General features: G+C 43.2%; 1 protein-coding gene across 6 annotated transcripts in view; it reads right to left on the bottom strand.

Annotated features, from left to right (window-relative positions):
* SPI1 (Spi-1 proto-oncogene) overlaps positions 1–20,331 on the bottom strand; it is a 108,797-nt gene that overhangs the window by 11,822 nt on the left and 76,644 nt on the right. For 4 of the 6 annotated variants that reach the window (XM_077460990.1, XM_077460985.1, XM_077460984.1 and 1 more), the window contains 3 exons: positions 14,177–14,267; positions 8,500–8,708; positions 5,169–5,325 (listed from right to left, as the gene is read on the bottom strand). In XM_077460990.1, the coding sequence (XP_077317116.1) occupies positions 5,169–5,325; positions 8,500–8,708; positions 14,177–14,267 (457 nt within the window). The remainder of the gene's footprint in view (positions 1–5,168; positions 5,326–8,499; positions 8,709–14,176; positions 14,268–20,331) is intronic. The other 2 variants (XM_077460987.1, XM_077460989.1) reach the window with 1 other exon arrangement.

Below are 20,331 nucleotides of genomic sequence, written 5' to 3'. Positions count from 1 at the left end.
TTAACACTAGGGGTGGCAATCAAGGAGTTAAATGTGTGTCCTAGGGAGTGATTCTAACTGTAGGGGGGTGGGACTGTCTGAAGGAGGAGACATATCGCTGTTCATACTTAGTATGAACAACAGATCTGTCTCCTCAGCCCTGACAGAATGGAGATCTGTCTGTTTACATTGACAGATCTCTGTTCTGTGTCTCTCAGGAGCGATCGCAGGTGCCCCTGGTGCCCCGGCGGACACCAGGCATGCGCAACGGCTCTGTCGTCATACCGCGGGCGTGCGCGCCCCCCCCTCCTAGTGGTCTTAAAGCGACTGACGTTTACCTACAGCAATTTGCCCAGGCGAGCCAAACTGCCACAGTATAACTGCGGTGGCTGGTTATTTAGTGGTTAAAGGGGTAAGGGTTGGAGAAACCGGTTTCATTCAAACCTCCCCCATATCAGTGTAATAGAGACCCATGAGAGCACTGTAGACAAAGGAAGAGCCCTTCATACAGGAACCTATTTTGGTGCACCAATACTTGAATCCAACCAGGCATTCAAAAATATACACGCCACACAAAGTCCCATAATCAGGCTGTGTCTGTATATATCATCTGAATAGTAGCAGAGTGGTGTGCTAGAAAACATACATGCTTAACAATCCTAGTCCATAGTAATGACCAGAGAGGAGGCAGGGCAAAAATAGGAAATGCCTGACCAGTTTTAGCGGGTCAGAGAATGGCTGCATCAGAGGCACATGCTCTGTGTACAACAAAGCCAGATCAATAAAGACCTGTTTTGATGAGTCTATTATGGAGGATCTGAAGTGTTCGTCACAAAGCCCTGACCCCACCCCCATTGAACATCTTAGGGATAAATTATAATGGCGATTGCGATCCAGACCAATATATCCAACATCAGTACCTAGCCTTACAAAAGGTAATTTGGCTCAACTGGCACAAGTTCTAACAGATGCACTCCACAATCAGCAGTACTTCATATTCCCATCTCACACGTTCCTGGATGTGCTCTTGGATTTGGGTGCTGCAGCAACAACCAACCTGGATACTGGTTCAAGTCACAGTGAAGATATTTACCAGCAAACAATGGAACGACACAAATAGTGTCCAAACGGGTGATTTATTGCATGATCACAACACAAGGATAGTGCAACATTTCGGAGCCGCGCAGGACCCCTTCATCGGGTATGTGATGTCTGACGAAGGGGTCCTGCGCAGCTCCGAAGCATTGCACTATTCTTGTGTTGTGATCATGCAATAAATCACCCGTTTTGGACGCTATTTGTGTTGTTCCATGGTGTGCTGGCAAGTATCTTCACTGAGACCAAAAGCAGGACATTTAAAAAAAAGCATATGTTCAGCATTATCATTTGGCACACAGGTACGCCGACAGACCGAGAGGAATGAAGAAATTAGGAATGAAGGGTAGGACATGTAGTTCTGTTGTAAATCCTAAAGCACTAGACTAGGAACTGGTTCTGTTTAAAAAAAAAATTTAAATGGATAATCATCTGTTTACATTAGTATCCCCATAGACTTGCATTGCTGTCCATTTTTTATCCGTCGACGGATGGATGAAAAATAAACAGACAGAACGCCTACGAGAAAGATCCCTAAAGGCAATGTATCAGCTGAAGATAAGCTTCTTATTTATTCATTTGCAGCTTGGCCATTAATAGCACTATACGAGATAGTGAAGAGAACAACAAGCCATCCTGTCATAGCACTATGGAACCATCGTAGTTATTTTTATGGCTCTAAACTAAAGGATATCTAAACCCAAGACCAATATTTTAATATATTGCAGCATACCAGCCTTCAGATATAGGAAGGAGAATAATTGCACTAATTACAGTCCATATGTCCGATTGCAGGGATTGACAGTTCCAATATTTGTACAGTATGTGATTGAAAAACTTCAAAAGGATGACAACACTTTGATGCAATCACAGATAAATGTCGCACCACCTCATAGAAAACACACTTACCAGATAGAAAGCAAATTAGGGCAGCTGGCTTTAACCCAGCCCAGGCCTTCGCTTTTCACGATCAAGATTCAACATACAAGTTGATGTAACCCTCAATTGGATACCATAGATCAGTGGCTCCATGGAGAATGATTTGACAATCAGCCCAGAAAAAAAGAAATAACACAGACCATAGCGTGACATTGCACACGGAACACCCCAGTCATGTTAATGCAGACAAGTGAACCGCCACCACACAGAGAACGCGCTTACCAGACAACCCACAGGGATAAGCATATGGCTCAGCAGGAAACCCCAGGATAATATAAACTGATAGATTCTCAGGTGATTTACCATATGGTCCAAAACTCCGTGGGTAATGCATCAATAATCAGCCCAAAAAAGAGATATAAAGTAGACCATAGCGTAATATTGTCTCAGGTACAGCCGCCATGTCCTGGCTATCAGGCGCTGCTCTCCTCCTCCTCGCTCCCTCAGGGTGGCAGCTCACTGTCCCCACAACGTGTCAGCACAGTGCCACACTTCACTGGCCCGGGCTGCTCTCAGTCCTTCACTCAGCCTTCAGATTTGGTGGCTTCATGATTTCTCATTCTCAGCAAGTACAGAAAATACCTGTTGATCTTGCCAGAAATTCATTGGCATTCTGTAAAAAGAACTGAAAAAAACAACCTTATCTTCCTTTCAAGCTATCATATATACATATATACTACTAATTCCACTCCCTCCAAGTAATGAAAATGAATAGAGGATGACCATTTTGTAGTCCAAAGCAGGAAAGCAGCCTGGGTGAGGACCATGACTCCCTTCTTAATTACAGTGGACTAAGTGAGCAAAACCAATCAAGGACAGGAAGTGTGGAATTTTCAGGATCACAGGTGAAAATTTAAAAAAAGCCTAACAATGAATGCAGCCATAACTCCTAGTGTAAGAACCAATAATCTGCAATACATAAAGTTTTTGTTTTGGAGTTTAAATTAACTATGAATTAAGATTGTTTGACTGGTTATCATGTGTGGTTTTACCCAATTTCCCCATACAGTTTCTAAAGCATATGTAAAGCATATGTAAAGCTAAACATTTTTATTTGTGTTGAATAGAATGGGGAAAGTGATTTTTTTATTTGCCGTCTGTGTCCTGCTGGGGATTTCCCTTCATTTCATGTCCAGTAGGGAGTAAAAAGAGATATGTTTAAAGTCAGGGGATATCCCATCTTGGATAGATGTCACCAGATTAGATTTTTCAATTACAGATTGTTACTCACCTACTAATTCTGTGTTAGATCAAAAATATTGGATTTCCTGTCATGCTCTGTACCAGAGACAACGATCACCAAGATCAATTGAGAAGGTAAATCTACCCAGTGGGAACACATGTAGTGGTACTCCCGCAGGAGCGCAGGAATATTTTCCAGGTCTTCCCCAGTAGTTTTGCCCCAGAGCCCGGCACACAAGCTCAGTCACGCACATCTTCAATGACCAGTTTAGGGGTGCTGTTTTTGATGATTTTTTTTATTTTTGGAGAACTTGGATAGGGTTGAGGGAATTGAGTGGGATACTCCAAAAACAATAACTATGTAAAACATGAGGACAGGGGATTCCTTTGCTGAAAAAACCTGTAGTAAACACGGTGCTTGCAACAAACCGTGGACGTGAGGTAGTAGTAGCAGTTAAACATTTACTATTTTCTTTGGAGCCACAAGAGTAGAGTCGATTTATAGAGGACTGGGTGAACTAAGCTCTTCAGGACATCCTCCTTACACATTCTTACAGCTAACTCTCTCAAAACCAGAGGGGTGGCAGCAGCCCAAAAGTCTCTAAGATCTCTTAGCCCCTGTACACACGGTCGGAGATTTCCACAATCAAATCCGTCGCATTTTGCCCTTCGGATTTTGTCCGTCGGATCTTGTCCGAAACTGTTGCATACACACGGTCGGGCCAAGTTGGCGAAAAATCCGATCTTTCAGAACCTGATGACGTAATTTACGTTACGATGGGACTACGTTCAGGCTAGTAGCCAATAGCTTTGATGTAGGAATTTGATCTGAGCATGCGTGGCACTTGGTCCGATCAAAATTCTCTACACATGATCGGAATATGTCCGACCGGCCCAGTTGGTCGGGAAATATTTCCAACATGTTGGAAAATTGGGTCCGATGGAGATTCGGACGGAATCAATCCGATGCATACCACACACAGTCGGATTATCTGACGACACGGTCCGATAAGACGCATTCCGACTAATTCTCCGACCGTGTGTACGCGGCATTAGAACCATCTGTACTCATACAAAGCCCAAGGACAGCTGGTAGCCTCCTCCCAAAGTCCAAGCGATTCCTATTTCCAGTGATACCAAACCAGTTCTTCAGCTTCCTGTGGTCTAAACTTCCAGGCCCTCAGGTCGCCCACCTGAGGCCTCTCCACAGCAAACACATGGCAGAAATTTCCTGGAGGGCAGAAAGCCCTCCAGGCTGGACTGATCCTCTCCAGGAATGTGCTCAGAGAATATATACAGTTACCCAGCATGCCATCAGGACCTAGCTCACTGTGATTGGCCAGGGCTGTATAAATGCATGCTGCAATCTGCTTAACCTCACATTTATGATCCAGAAAGTTCTCACAGCTTTTCTGGACAGAGAGGGGGTAAACAGACTAGCCACAGCAGAAAACGCTGAGCAGACCTAACTAGTCAATGGCAGCTGCAGTATAGTGAGCAACTAAATTTAGCACAGCAATTGCAGCCAAACTGAATACAGTGCGGCAAGCTAAATTTGCCTATCAAAAACATAGCTCCACCAAACACATTGAGCCAACACTAAATCTATCTATATAATCCTAGCAGCACCTGTCTAGGAGGGCGCTACACGCAGATGGAAAAAAATCGATATCTTTAGCCTAGAAAATGAATAACATTAATTAAATGATTATATTTATTAAGGTTCTATCCCAAAAGATGTATAAAAAAAATAAAAAATAAAACTTTTTGACTTAACATACACTAAATAAATTCTTATACCAACAATAAACCCTTATACCAACATCATAACTGCCTACAAAAATTCTGTAAAATCTGGGATATGTTCAGACATCACATATAAAAATCTTATCATTTTTTCTTTATCTGAAATAAAACACTTTACTCATTTCCATTAGCGACAGTTACTGATATTTCATTATTACAGGGCATACCTGGCTCTCCTAGAAGTGTCCCATAACCTGAGTCTCGCGGATCTAGCTCTCCATCTGACACTTCCAGAGGGGGGCTTCGTCTTTCATGGTCATCATCCTCTGAACTGGGTGCTGCTGGCGATTGGAACTGCAGACATACACGAGGTACATAGGACACCTGCAAAAGACCATAATCAATTTAGAGGCATATTTACAATAAGTTTATTTATGGCCATCGGTATAATAAAGACCAGGTCTCTAGATATGGGTCAAAAGTGCCTCCATGAACTGACAGCAAGCAATGGCCCTGATTTACTAAAGGAGTAAAAAATGTTCACTTTCAAAATGAATTTTCACTTAAAGTGAGCACATTTCCTAATAAATGAGGTGAAAAAGGTTAACATTCACATTGGAAAGACTACCCAATCATGTGCAAGGAAAAAAAAATGTGACTTTTGAATGATTCAGACCTAAAGCTCTACAACTAGCAAATCTCCTGCTACCTACTGATTGGGGGGTTGTAGTACTGACTGAGTAGGAGTAGGAGTGTTTCCCACCTCTACAGAGTGACTGCTGCTTCCACACAGAGAGCAAGGGTCCTTCTCTACAGCATGCTGGTGGCAGGCTCTTCTGCTCAGGCTATGGCAGTTTTCTAAAGAAAATTAGAACACAGTATTTTTTTTTTTTTTTTTTTTTTTTTGCTCAGTCCATGGGCTCCATCCACCTTGACTGTGTGGATGGAGGAATCCCCTGCTGTGACATTGTATTCTGACAGCTTTGTCTGTTGCTGTTAAACCACGCAGCGGCAGCTGCAATTCGATAGAGGTTTTTCAAACTTGTCACTTCAACAAAAGTTAATTAAACAGTCCCTCTGGACCAGCCAAAATGTGATCAGTGCATGGCCTGCTTTAGGCTCGAGGCTCCACTTACACGTGTGCGACTTGCCATGCGACTTTGGACATCAAAGTCGCAGGACAAGTCACAGCCCATTCTTTTCAATGGCCCCCATTAAAATCAGTGCGACTTAAAGTCGCAACAACTTTGAAAAGGTGCCTGAAAAAGGCACCCTAGGTGCTGGGACAAGGCCATCCAGCACCTAGGGCAGTGATGTCGAACCTTGGCACCTCAGATGCTTTGGAATTAAATTTCCCATGATGCTCAACTCCTCTGCAGAGTGCATGAGCATCATGGGAAATGTAGTTCAAAAACATCTGGGGTGCCAAGGTTCGCCATCACTGGCCTAGGGCAAAGATGCCAAACTGCGCCCCCCCCCTTTCCCTTAGGGTTAGGGTCAAGGTGCCCTCATCCCTGCAATAAACCCTTGCGCCCAGGGCAGCCGTTCCTCCTGCCCACCCCTTGTCCCGGGCCCTGCCTGCACTGCTTTGGTGTGATGTGACTTTGGTGCAGAGAATGTAAAGTCGGATCAAAGTCTCATCAAAATTCACGGCAAAGTCACGCTTCAAAGTTGCACTCGAAATTGTGTGACTTTGGAGATGTGCTAATGTGAATGGAGCTTTACACACTTTTGTATTGAATGTAGCTGATTTCAACTAAAAGTTCATTAGGGCTTTAACTCATTTTATGTAGGAAAATTCATTCAATTCGTTTTTTTTTTAATCACTTCAGCCCCAGAAGATTTACCGCCCTTCGTGACCAGGCCATTTTTTGCAATACGACACTGCGTTACTTTATCTGACAATTGACAAATAGAAATGATGTCCCCTTTTCCCACAAATAGAGCTTTCTTTTGATGTTATTTGATCACCTCTGCGTTTTTTATTATTTGCGCTATAAACAATAAGAAAGACCGACAATTAAAAAAAAAAAAAAATATATATATATATATATATATATATATATATATATATATATATATATATATATATATTTATATATATATATATATATTTTTTTTTTTTTTTTTTTTACTTTCTGGTATAAAACACTTCCAATAAAAAACATTTAAAAATCAAATTTTTCATCAATTTAGGCCAATATGTATTCTACTACATTTTTGGTAAAAAAATTCCAATAAGTGTATATTGATTAGGTTGCTCAAAAGTTATACCGTCTACAAACTATGGGATAAATTTATGGAATTTTACTAGTAATGGCGGCGATCAGCGACTTGTAGCGGGAGTGTGACATTGCAGCTGACAAATCGGACACTAATGCTGCGTACACACGATCGAATTGTCCGGCGGACTTGGTCCGGCAAACAATCTGCCGGACTTTATAACGAACGGACTTGGCCACACACGGACACTCGGTCAGTCCGGCGATTTCTAATGCGATGACGTACAGCATGTACGACGGGACTAGAAAAAGGAAGTTCAATAGCCAGTAGCTTCCTTCTCGTACTTGCTTCAGAGCATGCGTCATTCTTAGTCCGCCGGACTAGCACGTTGACGAACGGATTGTCCACTGAAAGCCAAGTCCGGCGGACAAATTTTGAGTTAAAACTACTTTCTAAGTCTGCCAGACTTTTACGATGAAAAAGTCCGCTGGAGCCCACACACGATCGAATTGTCCGGCGTACAATTTGATCCTGTGTACGCGGCATAAGTGACACTTTTGATACTTTTTGGGAACCAGTGACACTAATACAGTGATCAGTGCTAAATAATATGCACTGTAACTGTACTAATGACACTGGCAAGGAATCAGGGGCAATCAAAGGGTTCTAACTGTGAAGGGCGGGGGGTGCTTGTACCATTCGAAGACAGAGATCCGTATTCCTGCTTAACAGAAACACAAGATCTCTATCTTCTACTGCCACAGAATGGCAATCTGCCTTGTTTACACAGGCAGACCACCATTCTGTCTGCCTGGGGAACGATCTGCCGGACCCGCTGATTGGCTCCCGCTGTCTCCAATCACAAATTTGTAGCAGTGTTCAATTGTATAAGTCTGTTAACTTGCTGCACATATTCACTGCCAAGTTGCACACTTGCAGAGCACATGAAGCACAAGCTCTGGTTGACACTTTTCCAATTTGTAGTAAATTTGCATGGCAAATCTCTAGCAAGAGCAAAGTTGCAGCGGTGAGTCTACAGCAAGAGCTCTGCTAGTCACAGTGACCCCTGTGGAGGGGTGACTATTGCACAGCATAGCTGAACAAGAACTTGCAGCAGACTTGCAGAATGTTGGTAAAGAAAGTTGATCTTGCAATGCAGACTTGCAGCAATTGTGCAAAAAATGTGTGAAGCCTGACAAGTCTAGTAATAGCTTAGCAAGTCGTTTTCAAACTTGCACAATTGCTTGCTATCTGGGTTGGGCTTTAAAATGTGACTGTCCTTTGCACGCCATGATTGCAGATTTCTCTGCTTAATGAGCCCTATGAAGCAGTTACCTGGTGTGTCAGTTGGAGGTGTGGATGTTGTGCAGCCAGTCCAGGCTCCAAGACGTGCATTTGTTCCATTTCCATGTGTCTGTACAATTGCTGCAGTTGTGGCTGTTGTACGCTCTGTAGCTCTGTGAGCTGTGAGTCGGGGAATCCATCGAGCTCGCCATGCAGGTGAGAAGATATTGGGTATTCCCAATAATGCTCTAAAAAGGAAACTAATGAAGGGTTAGTACTTGTTCAGTATCTAAAAAAAATGTCCTCTAGAAAAGAGTTAAACATCAAGAGATGTGACAGAATGGATAATATCACCACAGATTGCTTAATTTTATTATCACCTTCAAGCCAAACTGGTTATCTTTAGCCACAGATTTGAAAAAAGATTTTATCATCTGAAATAGAGGCATGAAATTTCCGTGAGAAATTCAGAAACCCCCCTTGTGCTACTCTGCCCTTTATCAACTCAGCTGTCTTAAATGTCAAAAGAACTCCATCGTGTCTATTGATATTTAAATTTTAAAGTGGATCCAAACCCAAGAACACAACTGTAATAGACTGTACGGGTTCTAAGAAATGATGGTTGCAATGGTTTTCTTTTCTAATTTTTTGTCCTTTATTTTCACCTGGCAATCCTGCTTGTAACACACTTCATGTCCTAAGGTGACAACATTTACTCACTGTAGTATATGGAAAAACAGTGTTATCACTGTAGAACTGTGGTCTCCAAACTGCAGCCCATGGGCCAGATGCGGCACTTTACTTGCCTTTATCTGGCCCTTGGGACGGACACTTTTCCTCCCACTGATATGAGGCACTATTATTCTAAAGCCTCATACACACGATCAGACTTTGTACAAACTTTCCCGTGGATTTTTGTACAAAGGGCGTCGGCTGTGAACTTGTATTGCATACACGCGGCAGGACTTTTTCAGCCAACTTTCACCAAATCACGTGGTTTTTCTGCTCTTTACTGCCACCTTTGGTTAACTTCTGTATTGTTGTCTGATCTTTTGCATTGGTTCTGAGCATGCGTGTTTGTACTTTGTACAAAAGTCCTACGGTTTTCTGTACACACGATCGCACTTTGCTCCATCAGACTTTTGTTGCCGGAAAGTTTGTCCTCTCACACAGCCAACAAAAGTCCAATGAAAACCAAAAAAGTTTGTCCAATGAAGCGTACACACGGTCGGATGTTGCCTTAAAACAGCTAATTTGCATGTTTGTTGTCAAAAAGTCTGATCGTGTGTATGGGCCTTTACTGACACCAATGATGAGGCATTATTCCCTTCACTGACACCAAGGATGAGGCACTATTCCCTTCACTGACACCAACGATGAGGCACTATTCCTCCCACCGGCACCAACAATGGGGCATCTTCCACTGACATCATCAATGGAGCACTTTTCCTCCCACCAAGATAAACAATTGGGTACTATTCCTTCCACTGAAATTAACAATGGGATAATATTCCTTCCACTAATACCAATGATATGCCACAAATTCCTCCTCCTAATGACCATAGACACTAGGTAATTGTTTTCCTCCCATTGACGCTGGGGCATTTTCTCCTTCCACTGACGACAGTCCAGCCCCATAAAGTCTGAAGGACAATAAACTGGCCCTTGGTTTAGAAAGTTTGGAGAACAAGAAGTGTGTTAGGATTAGCTTCGCCAACTGTCAAACGCGTGGTGTTGTCTACATGATGGTATGCGAATGTGGGGCCTTCTATATAGGCAAAACCAAGCAGAAATTTTGGTGTAGAACCTTGAAACATGTCTACTGGATGGAAATTGGAAATAGGTATCTCCCGCAAGGCAGACATGTAGTCCTACAGCACAACTATAGGATGACGAAAGTTTCCTTCACCGTTCTTGATCAGATCCATGTCCCAGATTGAGACAGTGATTGGAACAAACATTACTTCAACACAAATAAAGATGGATATTTGGACTCCAGGCTACCGTTTTTCTGGGCCTAAATGAGTCCATCTCCTATGCACCTTTCCTTAAAGGTTTTTCATCAGGAAAAACTAGCTAGGTTTTTGGGGAAGATACTGTAAATGTAGAATTCAAAATAAATTGAATTACTAATGTCCAGCCCAGGAAAATTTGTCCTTGGACTGCACAGACACATTTATATGAAATACACTTCACGTTTCTCCCTCAATGTGTCCCTGCAGTTGAGCCTTTGGCAACTGGGGGAAGCCCGCACTGTGCCGGTGGCATCCCATGATCGCCATCGGATGTGTTCATTACGTCACGCTCATGCGCGGCTCCCTGCCGCGCATGTGTGTGATGCACTGAAGTTACACACCTTGCAGCAAGGGCAGCGGTGGACGACGAGGCCTTTTGGCCTTCTGGAGTGCCAAGGGGGCCACATCGATGCCGCCATTAGGCAGCAGGAACCACAATGGGGGTTTGGTAGGAGCGGGGACCTAAACCTGCTACCCTCCAATCAATACTGATCGGTAGGGTATTTAATAGCCATTTCCTCACAGTAGATTTTCAGGTGATCCCTAGAGGATTAACAGCGCTCACACCACAAGAGGAAGGCACACTGGTAAGTGCTACTTTTGATACACTGCCTGAATGGACATCATACTAATTATTACTCATACCTCGCATTAATCTTTTCATATAGATTGGCTTCCCAATATTCCACCTTGAACCATTTATTTGAGTGCCTATACCCGTGCCAGGTTTGGCATCTTACACTACACCCTTAAGACCAAAGGTAAAATTATAATTATTACACTTGCAAAGTTTTGGCTCACTCACTGCAGCACCATCATTGGCACATATCCTTTTCTCACATCATTCACATTTGGTTTCACTTTTTTCCTTGTTTATGTCATATCATTTTTTGCACATAACTGCGCCCCACTTTAATGGATAGAGAAAGGAAAACTCTGGACAGCTGCACTCCGGATCGAATCTGGAATGGTTTGTGCCTTTATTTTTCAATTCGGGGCCTTTTTCACTGGTTTCAATTAGAGACTCAACATAGGGATCACATGTGTGGAGATTCTAGACTAATGGGCTGCCAGCCATCACAAATTTTCACTACTGATCACAAGATCATGGGAGGTCACCTATGGAGTATATATTTGTTCCTCACTTAGAGTAATAACTAGCTATGAGTAAGCGCTGATTTCAGCGGGAAACGCGTCAGTACTTTTTTGTTCCATACTCTCTTTTTTGCTGTGGTTCGTGTGATGTGGTGAACTTGAAAAATGAAGGCACAAACCATTCCAGATTCGATCCGGAGTGGGGCTGTCCAGAGTTTTCCTTTCTCTATCCATTGGTTTGTGCAATTAGCCTGCACCTGGGACTCCCTTTGTCTGGAAATTAAGCAGTTTTTCAGGTGGATCGGCCTGGAGCGGTGGCTTTCTCTTCTGCGCTCTACTTTAAGCATTCCAGCAAATGCACACATCCCCCTTTTTCCCCTTTTTTTCTTTTTTATACACTTAACTCTCACATACTATCAATTTAATTATGCCAGTATAATATAACATCTGACTTCAGAGGTTTATTATTTGGAACACTCAATTAAAACATCAAACACACTATAATAGAAAGTCACTAAATCACAAGCACCCCTATGAAGTTGATCTCTGCCTATCCTACTTTAATCGCCTTAATTAAAATTGCAGTTGCCCCCCCTCTTACTCCCTCCCCCCCGGGGTTATAACACCTGACTCCTTGCAAGCCCTGCAGATTGGGGACTCACCTGGAGGGACACTTAGGAGTCATGAATGTGGGGGTCAAAATGCATTGGAGTTTCTCGTGCATCCTATTGTGTATCGTAATCTGTAACACATTGTCCCTATAATGTATAGTGTTACCATCAATTTTGGTTACCCCGTTGTATATAAATTAACCAGAGCTCATATTTTTAAACTCCTTTGTACATTCAATTTTTAGTTTTTTAGTAAATAAAATAATCATTTTTTAACAATAGAAGCTAATCCTTAACCTCAACATAACTCTTAAGTTTTACCCTTAATGTCGTCTCAAAGAAGAACTGAACATTGAAAGCAGTGCCCAAAAAAAGGCAGGCAGAGTGCAAAGGACTCGTCACCAGTATTGCCTGTGGTCTCTCTATAGCCAATCTTTTCCCAATACTGACTTCTTCTGCACTGTATCTCTGTGTGGAGGTGGCCAACTTGGAAGGGGCAGGGCTTTTCTTCCATGTGTCAGATCCTCCAGCAAGGAGAACAGTGTGCAGCAGAGTAGTGACATTACCAAATCTCACTTGAAATTTCTTAAGACCAGAAGAAGCAGTGACGTAGATTTCACACTGCAGATATGTGGCTATGAGGCTGTAGGCACACTCTCATACCAGGAAGCACCCTGCTGTATTTCAGGAGGAATTCAATGCCAAAGGTACATTTTTCAGCGTACTGTTTGGGCGCAGTTATCACTTCTAGATGTTCTCAATAGAATAGTAAAGTTTAGGTCCAACTTTAAAGATTAGGGTTCTTTTTAAGTAAAGTATACTTATCCTTTATCTTTAGGATCCTTGACTAAAAATCTACCACTTTATCCTTAAAGGAGAAGTACGGCCAAAGCTTGTTTGTGGATCACAGGAGTGCAGTTCATTCTGCACCCCTGTGACTCGTTTTAAGCACACAGCGGTCTGAAATCTGCTGCCAGCTAACATCACAGAGACGGTCCAGGCCTGGGTAGGATCATGACCATATAGTCGGGATCCGCCCATGTGCCTGGACCGGCACCCAGCTCAACCTTTCAACAAACCACTGAGAGCCTGTGCCAGTGAGCGCTGGGGGTGGGGCAGAGCACAAAGCCGGTGACCGACAGTCACCAGCTCTCTGCTCACAGAGCTCTGAGAACTGAGTGATCTGTGAGGCTTGATCGGTCAGTTCTCAATGTTAGAGCCGGCAGGGGACAGATGCAACATCCAGCTAGGCAAGTATGATTAACAAAAAAAAAGAGAATCCCATACTTCTCTTTTAACATATTTACATATTTTGTATAACGCCACGTTTGGGCCCTCTTCAAGTTCTTTGTTTTCTGGGAATCCCAGCAACAAAAATCTTCTTAGAGTCGGTCATGACCGCAAAAAGGTTTCCATAGCCTAGGCAAATCTGTTCCCTGCCAGAATGCTGTAGTGAAGAATGCTTGCTCTCTGTGGAAGTAGAGGTCTCTCTGCAAAGGTCTGAAACACCTTTGGCTGAGTCAGAGCTAGAAATCTTCAGTCAGCCAGTGTGCCTAGGGATATGTGCATTTTGTTTAAAAGTACATTTACCCTTTAAATAATAAACCTTAATCCTTAATCTTATTCTTCTTATGGTGCTGAACCCAAAAAGTTAACCCTTAAATTAAATTCCCTATTGTTAACCCTTAACTTTAGTAGATTTGTTGGCCCTAACCTAACACCTCAGTCAAAATGTATGCTACTGTATTGTGGAGGTCATACTGTGTTTTCACAGCAATAAATAATATCACATAGATACTTGTGGCAAAAATTCCACCTTGGAGAAAATTCACACAAAAAAGGTTTTGTTATCGCTTTACAATTTGCCAAATTATCAGCACAAAAACGCCTGAACTGAATTAAAATAATCTACATATAGCACATTTTAAATTAGGCATGATAGGATGATATGAGGGTTCATGTCACATTTAATATAAACAATAAAGTGTGAAAGTATCTAATAGTTACCGTGGCTCTCATTGTCACTGAGATAGGGGTAGTATTCATGGTGGGCACGCAAACTCTCTGGATCATAGGTGACCAGCTCTTCTGGGTGAGCCTGCAAGAAAGAAGACACATAACTGAATACAGATTTTCATTCCAAAAAAAAAACTGTTTATATTGTAATACGTTTTAGTTTTTTTTATTGGTTGCATTTAAAAGAATATAACCAATCAAGTCATCCAATGCAAGTGTGATCCACAGTAAATTTGCATTAAGAAGTTCTGCGCACAAACCGCTGCCACTACTGTATAGGTGCAGTTGTAACAGATGCTATGTTGGAGTTTGGCCACAGTGCCATCTTTTGGTAAAATATGGCACTGCAGCTGAACCATTCAGATACATGGGTGCTCTAAGAACAAAATAAGCAAAGGTAGGACTAGGGTTCCCTTGCTACTTATGCCCCGTACACATGATCGAAATTTTGGTCGGAAAAAGCCCTGATGATTTTCCCGAAGGAATTTTGACGGAATTTCACTCAAGTTGTCTTGCATACACACAGTCACACCAAATTCTGACCGTCAAGAACGCGGTGACATACAACAGGTACGACAGGACTAGAAAAAGGAAGTTCGATAGCCAGTAGCCAATAGCTTCATCTCGTAGTTGAATCTGAGCATGCATGAGTTAATGCACGTCGGAATTGCATACACACGATCAGAATTTCCAATAGAAACTTTTTCCATCTGAAAAATTAAGAACACGCTTTCAATCTTTTGTTGGCAGAAATTCGGCCAGCAAAAGTCTGATGGAGAATACACACGGTCACATTTTCCCTGGGAAAAGAGGGTAAGAGTTAATACTTTCTTAGGTTTTGACAGGTTTTTCTCTGGGACTGGATCCTGTTTTATAAAAATAGAGACAGTGGTCCAGAAGGGAGCCCCCCTAGGCCCGAGAGAGAGAAGAGATCAGTGCCCATATGGGAAAGAGATGGAGAACAGCTCCCTGGAGGAGCGAGAGAATGTCACTTCTCCAGGGTGCTGTTCTCCATCTCTTTCGCCAACGTGTAAACGTCATCAGAACTTGGGGTTCGCCCCAAAGATACCAGCTGCTGGAGTATGCCTCTGATGGACTCTACCTTTGCAAGTATGCCAGGGCAGCACATAGCCTGAGTTAGAGTTAGAGATGTAGGAAGGAATAATGTTCTGCATGTTGGACATGTAATGTCTCTTGCCCTGCACGTTCTCAAGTAAAGTTTTGAAACCTTGATCCCGCATGGTCTGAAGTTACTGAAAGGGGTGTAAAGCAAGTAACCAGCGCCATTCCATAATTCAGCTCACTAAGGTATTTTGGGGTATGAAGCTGTCGCTGAACCATTCATATACACGGGTGCTCTAAGAACAAAATAAGCAAAGGTAGGACTAGGGTTCCCTCGCTACTTACATGCATGTAAGTGGTTTGGAAAAAGCTAGATGCTGCCCCGGGACAGGAGGGTAAGAGTTAATACTTTCTTATGTTTTGACAGGTTTTTCTCTGGGTCTGGATCCTGTTTTATAAAAAGAGAGACAGTGGTCCAGAAGGGAGGCCCCCTAGGCCCGAGAGAGAGAAGAGATCAGTGCCCATAAGGGAAAGAGATGGAGAACAGCACCCTGGAGGAGCGAGAGAATGGCACTCATCTCTTTCGCCAACGTGTAAAAGTCATCAGAACTTGGGGTGTGCCCTGAAGACTCCAGCCACTGGAGTATGCTTCTGACGGACTCTACCTTTGCAAGTATGCCAGGGCAGCACATAGCCTGAGTTAGGATTAGAATTAGAGTTAGGATGGAATAATGTTTTGCATGTTGGACATGTTGTAATGTCTTTTGCACTCTCAAGTCTGTTCATGTGCTTACAAGAAGCAGAGAGAGAGAGAGATGATCTCATCCCTGTTCTGCTTCTCCTTTCACTGCCTAGTCTCTCAATTTGCTGCCTTAAAATCCCACGGGGAACATTTTTCACATTTTCTTTCGTATAGATTTCCGGGATGTGCAGCTTCTTTTGAAACCCAGTAAAAATGTTCAAATTTTGTCTTTCACTGACTAGTCATAAGCTGGGGGTGGGGCAAGGTTGACCTGGGCTCAGAGGCAGCAAAAAAAAAGTACTGTAGGGGAAATCTCTGTATTGAAGGTGGATATTACAACAAAAGCTGGTTTTGTGATTTTAGCTTTTAAGGGGATATTCGTTTTTGCCTTGTTATGTTTCTCTGGGGTTCTGCTTTAAAGTTTACATTATAATTTATTAACACTAATCACAACACTTTGTTACATAAGCAATATGTCAGCAATAGACATTGTTAGTGTCAATACGCTCAGTCCTCATATCTGCACGATTCTCAATGAGGAAGGGCATTTCCTGTGGTCAAATGAATATTCAGTTGCCTGTCAAAGTCTTTGCCCAACATTTCGCACGTACTTTCTTCAAGCTTTGTTTACACACAATCTGTCATTTCTAGTGTCACTTGAATGACGGAAGTATAACAGACACCTACAGGATCTATTTATGCAGTGACTCCACACCTCTGTAACCTAATCATCGGATGTTGGTGTAGCTTGGCACAAACACTGCAAGAGCTAACAAGAATTAGTTATCACTTTATCACTCCAATGCAAAATGTTCTTAGTTACCATTAAATTATATGTAAACCTCACAATGAGCATCTCTTATTTGCTCCTTTTGTGTCTGTAAAATAATACTTTTTAAAGCATTTTGTTATCTTTTCAATAAATGCAAATAAAAAAACGTTGATCCTGCCAGAAATCCAATGAGCTTGGCATTTCTTGTTTATGTGGTCTGCGTCCAGGACTGATCATCTGAGGGTAATCGATACATGAACGATTCAATGTGAAGCGCATTATTTGCGACCGGTGTTCTGCCAGATAGTGTCCTGCCATCATATAGCGTCCGCCCTGTATGCATGCGCAGTACGGAGCAGACGAAGCTTCGGAAAATCTCCGAAGCTGAACGGCGCCTGCGCCGTGAGTGGAGGTGGTAGCCCCACCATCCAAGCGGACATAGGGTTGTGAATATTAGAGGGCCCTCGTGGGCGAGCTTCGCTCGCCACGCTTCGGGCTCGGCCTCGCTGCTCTTGGCTCTTTTATATTCCTACTCTATGTCCACTTGAATGGTGGGGATAGAACCTGGACTCACGGCGCAGGCGCCGTTCATCCTCGGAAATTTTCGGAATCTGTGTTGCTGTGTACTGCGCATGAGCAGCACACAGCGGACACTATTGGATGGGGGACCTTATATGATAGTACACCAGCAATGACAAGCCAACATCAACTATAAATAAAAGTCACGAAGATGAAAATAGCAATTATTATGGCAACTAACACTTTCACAAGTGCGAATGGGGCTAAAAGCTGAATGATATTCCATATTTATCACTACAAATCACAGGATGAATACCACGATCATGCTCACCGTCTTCCCAAATCTGCCTGCTTAGCTCCAAACCTGGAGTACATGGTGCCTGGACTCTATCTGAATTTGGTAACCCCTGATTCATGATAAACAGGCCGCCATTCACTCTATGAGTAGCCCTGTAGGCCTCCTTCTGCCCAGCATCCATTGCTTGAAAAGTCAAAGGAGCCAGGCAGAAACTTGTCAGCCAAACAAAGCCTGAATCCAATCAGATGGAGCCACTGTATGTCTATTTTGACAGGGGGCAGGCTGGCTGTCAGAACACAATAGTCACAGCAGAGGAGCCAACCATCTGCACTATGTAGCATTGATGAAGGAATCTGATTTTTTTTTTATCTTGGTAAACTGATAACGGTTTTACTGATTTTATTTGCTGGGAAGATCTCTGTGTGTCTCGCAGCCAGTTGGGCCCCATGCCCCCTGGGCGTTTGCCCAGCTCTTCTAAACACCTTTCTCCTTGCAGGAGAAAAGCAGCATTAAAAGTACGCCTAAAGCTTAATATTTCAAAAGCATGTAGGCGCATTTAGGTATATTTAGACATGACTAAGGCACTTTAGATCTAATCGTCACCCTTGTAATAACTGCTAACCAACCCAAATGCCTTTTACCCAAATTGAACTGTAAGTAATACCATGACACAATTGTTGGAGTAAAATTGGCCATAGTGTCCATTTATTAAACCAATAACAAAACATAACAAACATTCCTTATTAATAATAATAATAATAACAAAAATAATACTACAATGACAAGAAAAATAAGGTTGGCAATCTTTGGAGGCACCAAGTATCAATAATCCACTTTGTATATGCGTAACTACTTACTTACACGGACCCAGCCACACCACACTGGCTCAGGGACGACCTCCACATACAGCAGATACCTCGCAAACCAGTTAACCCACCATTAACTGTCATTCCACCAGGCACTCCATACCTTAGTTGGGTCTGGTAAGCACAGCTGGTTTTAAAAATGCCTCCAAAGACTTGCTAACCTGTTAGATACCCGCATAGGCGCCCGCTTGCGTCACATATCACATACATTTTACGAAATACGGAAACAAGTGTGGGCGACTTTTAGCTAGAGCCCTGAAAAGACAACAGACCTCTGGGCATGTGCATAAACTTAAATCCGGGACTGGGCCCCCTGTAGTACACTCCTCTAAAATTGCAGCTATCTTTAGAGACTACTATGCCCAGCTGTACCATCTCCCTGCCACTCTACCTGGCCTGACGGCAGATCAAAAAGACAGAGGCCCAGGCCCCCCAACTTCCAGCCCAAACCAGCAAGACCCTTGAAGCCCTTATTACCCAGGAGGAACTAGAAACTGTGGGGAAGGACCTACTGAAAGGGAAGAGCCCAGGTCCTGATGGCTATACGAATGCCTATTACCGTGCTTTCCTCCCCTTGCTATTTAAACATATATGCACTTATTTTAACGTGCTGGCCTCTGGCATGGCTATGCTTGTTGTCCCATATATCAGTACTGCCCAAGGAGGGGAAGGCTCACACGGTACCTAGTAGCTATAGGCCCATATCTTTATTGAACACAGATATTAAACTTCTAGTGAAAATCTTAGCAAATTGCCTCCAACCTATTCTCCCCTCCCTTAGGCCGCGTACACACGGGCGGACTGTATGGCCTACTTAGTCCGTCATACAATCCGACGGACAGTCCGTCATACTTTCGAATGAACGGACTTGACCACACACAGATAGCCAAACAGTCCGATGAAAGCTTGCGCGATGACGTGTACGGCACGTACGACGGGACTAGAAATAGGAAGTCCAATACACAGCAATGCAACCTTCCGCCGTGTAAATCCTTTCTGAGCATGCGCCATTCTTAGTCCGTCGAACTAGCCTACTGACGAGTGGATTGTCTGCTGAAACCAAAGTATGACGGACAGAATTACGGAAATTCCGAAATACTTAGTACGCCAGACTGCACGCTGAAAAAGTCCGCTGAAGCCCACACACGAGCGGACTGTCCGCTGAAATGTGTTTCGACGGACTAAGTAGGCCATACAGTCCGCCCGTGTGTACGCGGCCTTATCCATCCTGACCAGATGGGGTTCATAGCCGGGAGGGAGGTGCGGGATAATTCTAACCGAGCTATCCAGCTGACCCATTGGGTTTCGAGCGCGGACTGACCATTCACCCTGTGTTTTGCTCTCCACTGATGCCGAAAAGGTGTTTGACAGGGTGGACTGGATATATCTTCATTCGGTGCTGACTAGATTGGGACTCGGACCCAAGATGCTTTCTTGGGTATCCCCTTTGTATAGGCGCCCGGAAGCCCAAGTCAAGGTGAATGGAGTACTCTCAAAAACATTCCCCATTGAAAATGGGACCAGACAGGGGTGCCCGCTGTCCCCTCTTATAATCCCCCTCACCCTAGAACCCCTGCTAAACAGGATTCAATACAGTCCCAATATTAAAGGTCTTAGTGTCGGATCAAAAGAACATAAACTCTCTGCATATGCAGACGACATCCTATTCTATGTGGTAGACCCACTGATTTCCCTCCCTAACATTATGACAGAATTGGAAAAGTTTGGTTTTGTCTCAAATTTCAAAATTAATTATTCTAAGTCATAAATTCTGTCACAAAATATTTCCCCAAGCCTGCGTACATAGTTGCAGTCCTCTTTTCCCTTTACTTGGTGTAGCACACACATGAAATATTTAGGGTCTACCTAACCCCCCTCTATTCTCAA

Source organism: Lithobates pipiens, unplaced genomic scaffold (genome assembly GCF_037356315.1).
Source record: "Lithobates pipiens isolate NorthernLeopardFrog02 unplaced genomic scaffold, aLitPip1_a1.2 Scaffold_10, whole genome shotgun sequence".
Taxonomy (NCBI): Eukaryota; Metazoa; Chordata; class Amphibia; order Anura; family Ranidae; genus Lithobates; species Lithobates pipiens.
This window is presented reverse-complemented; position numbering and strand designations above follow the sequence as displayed.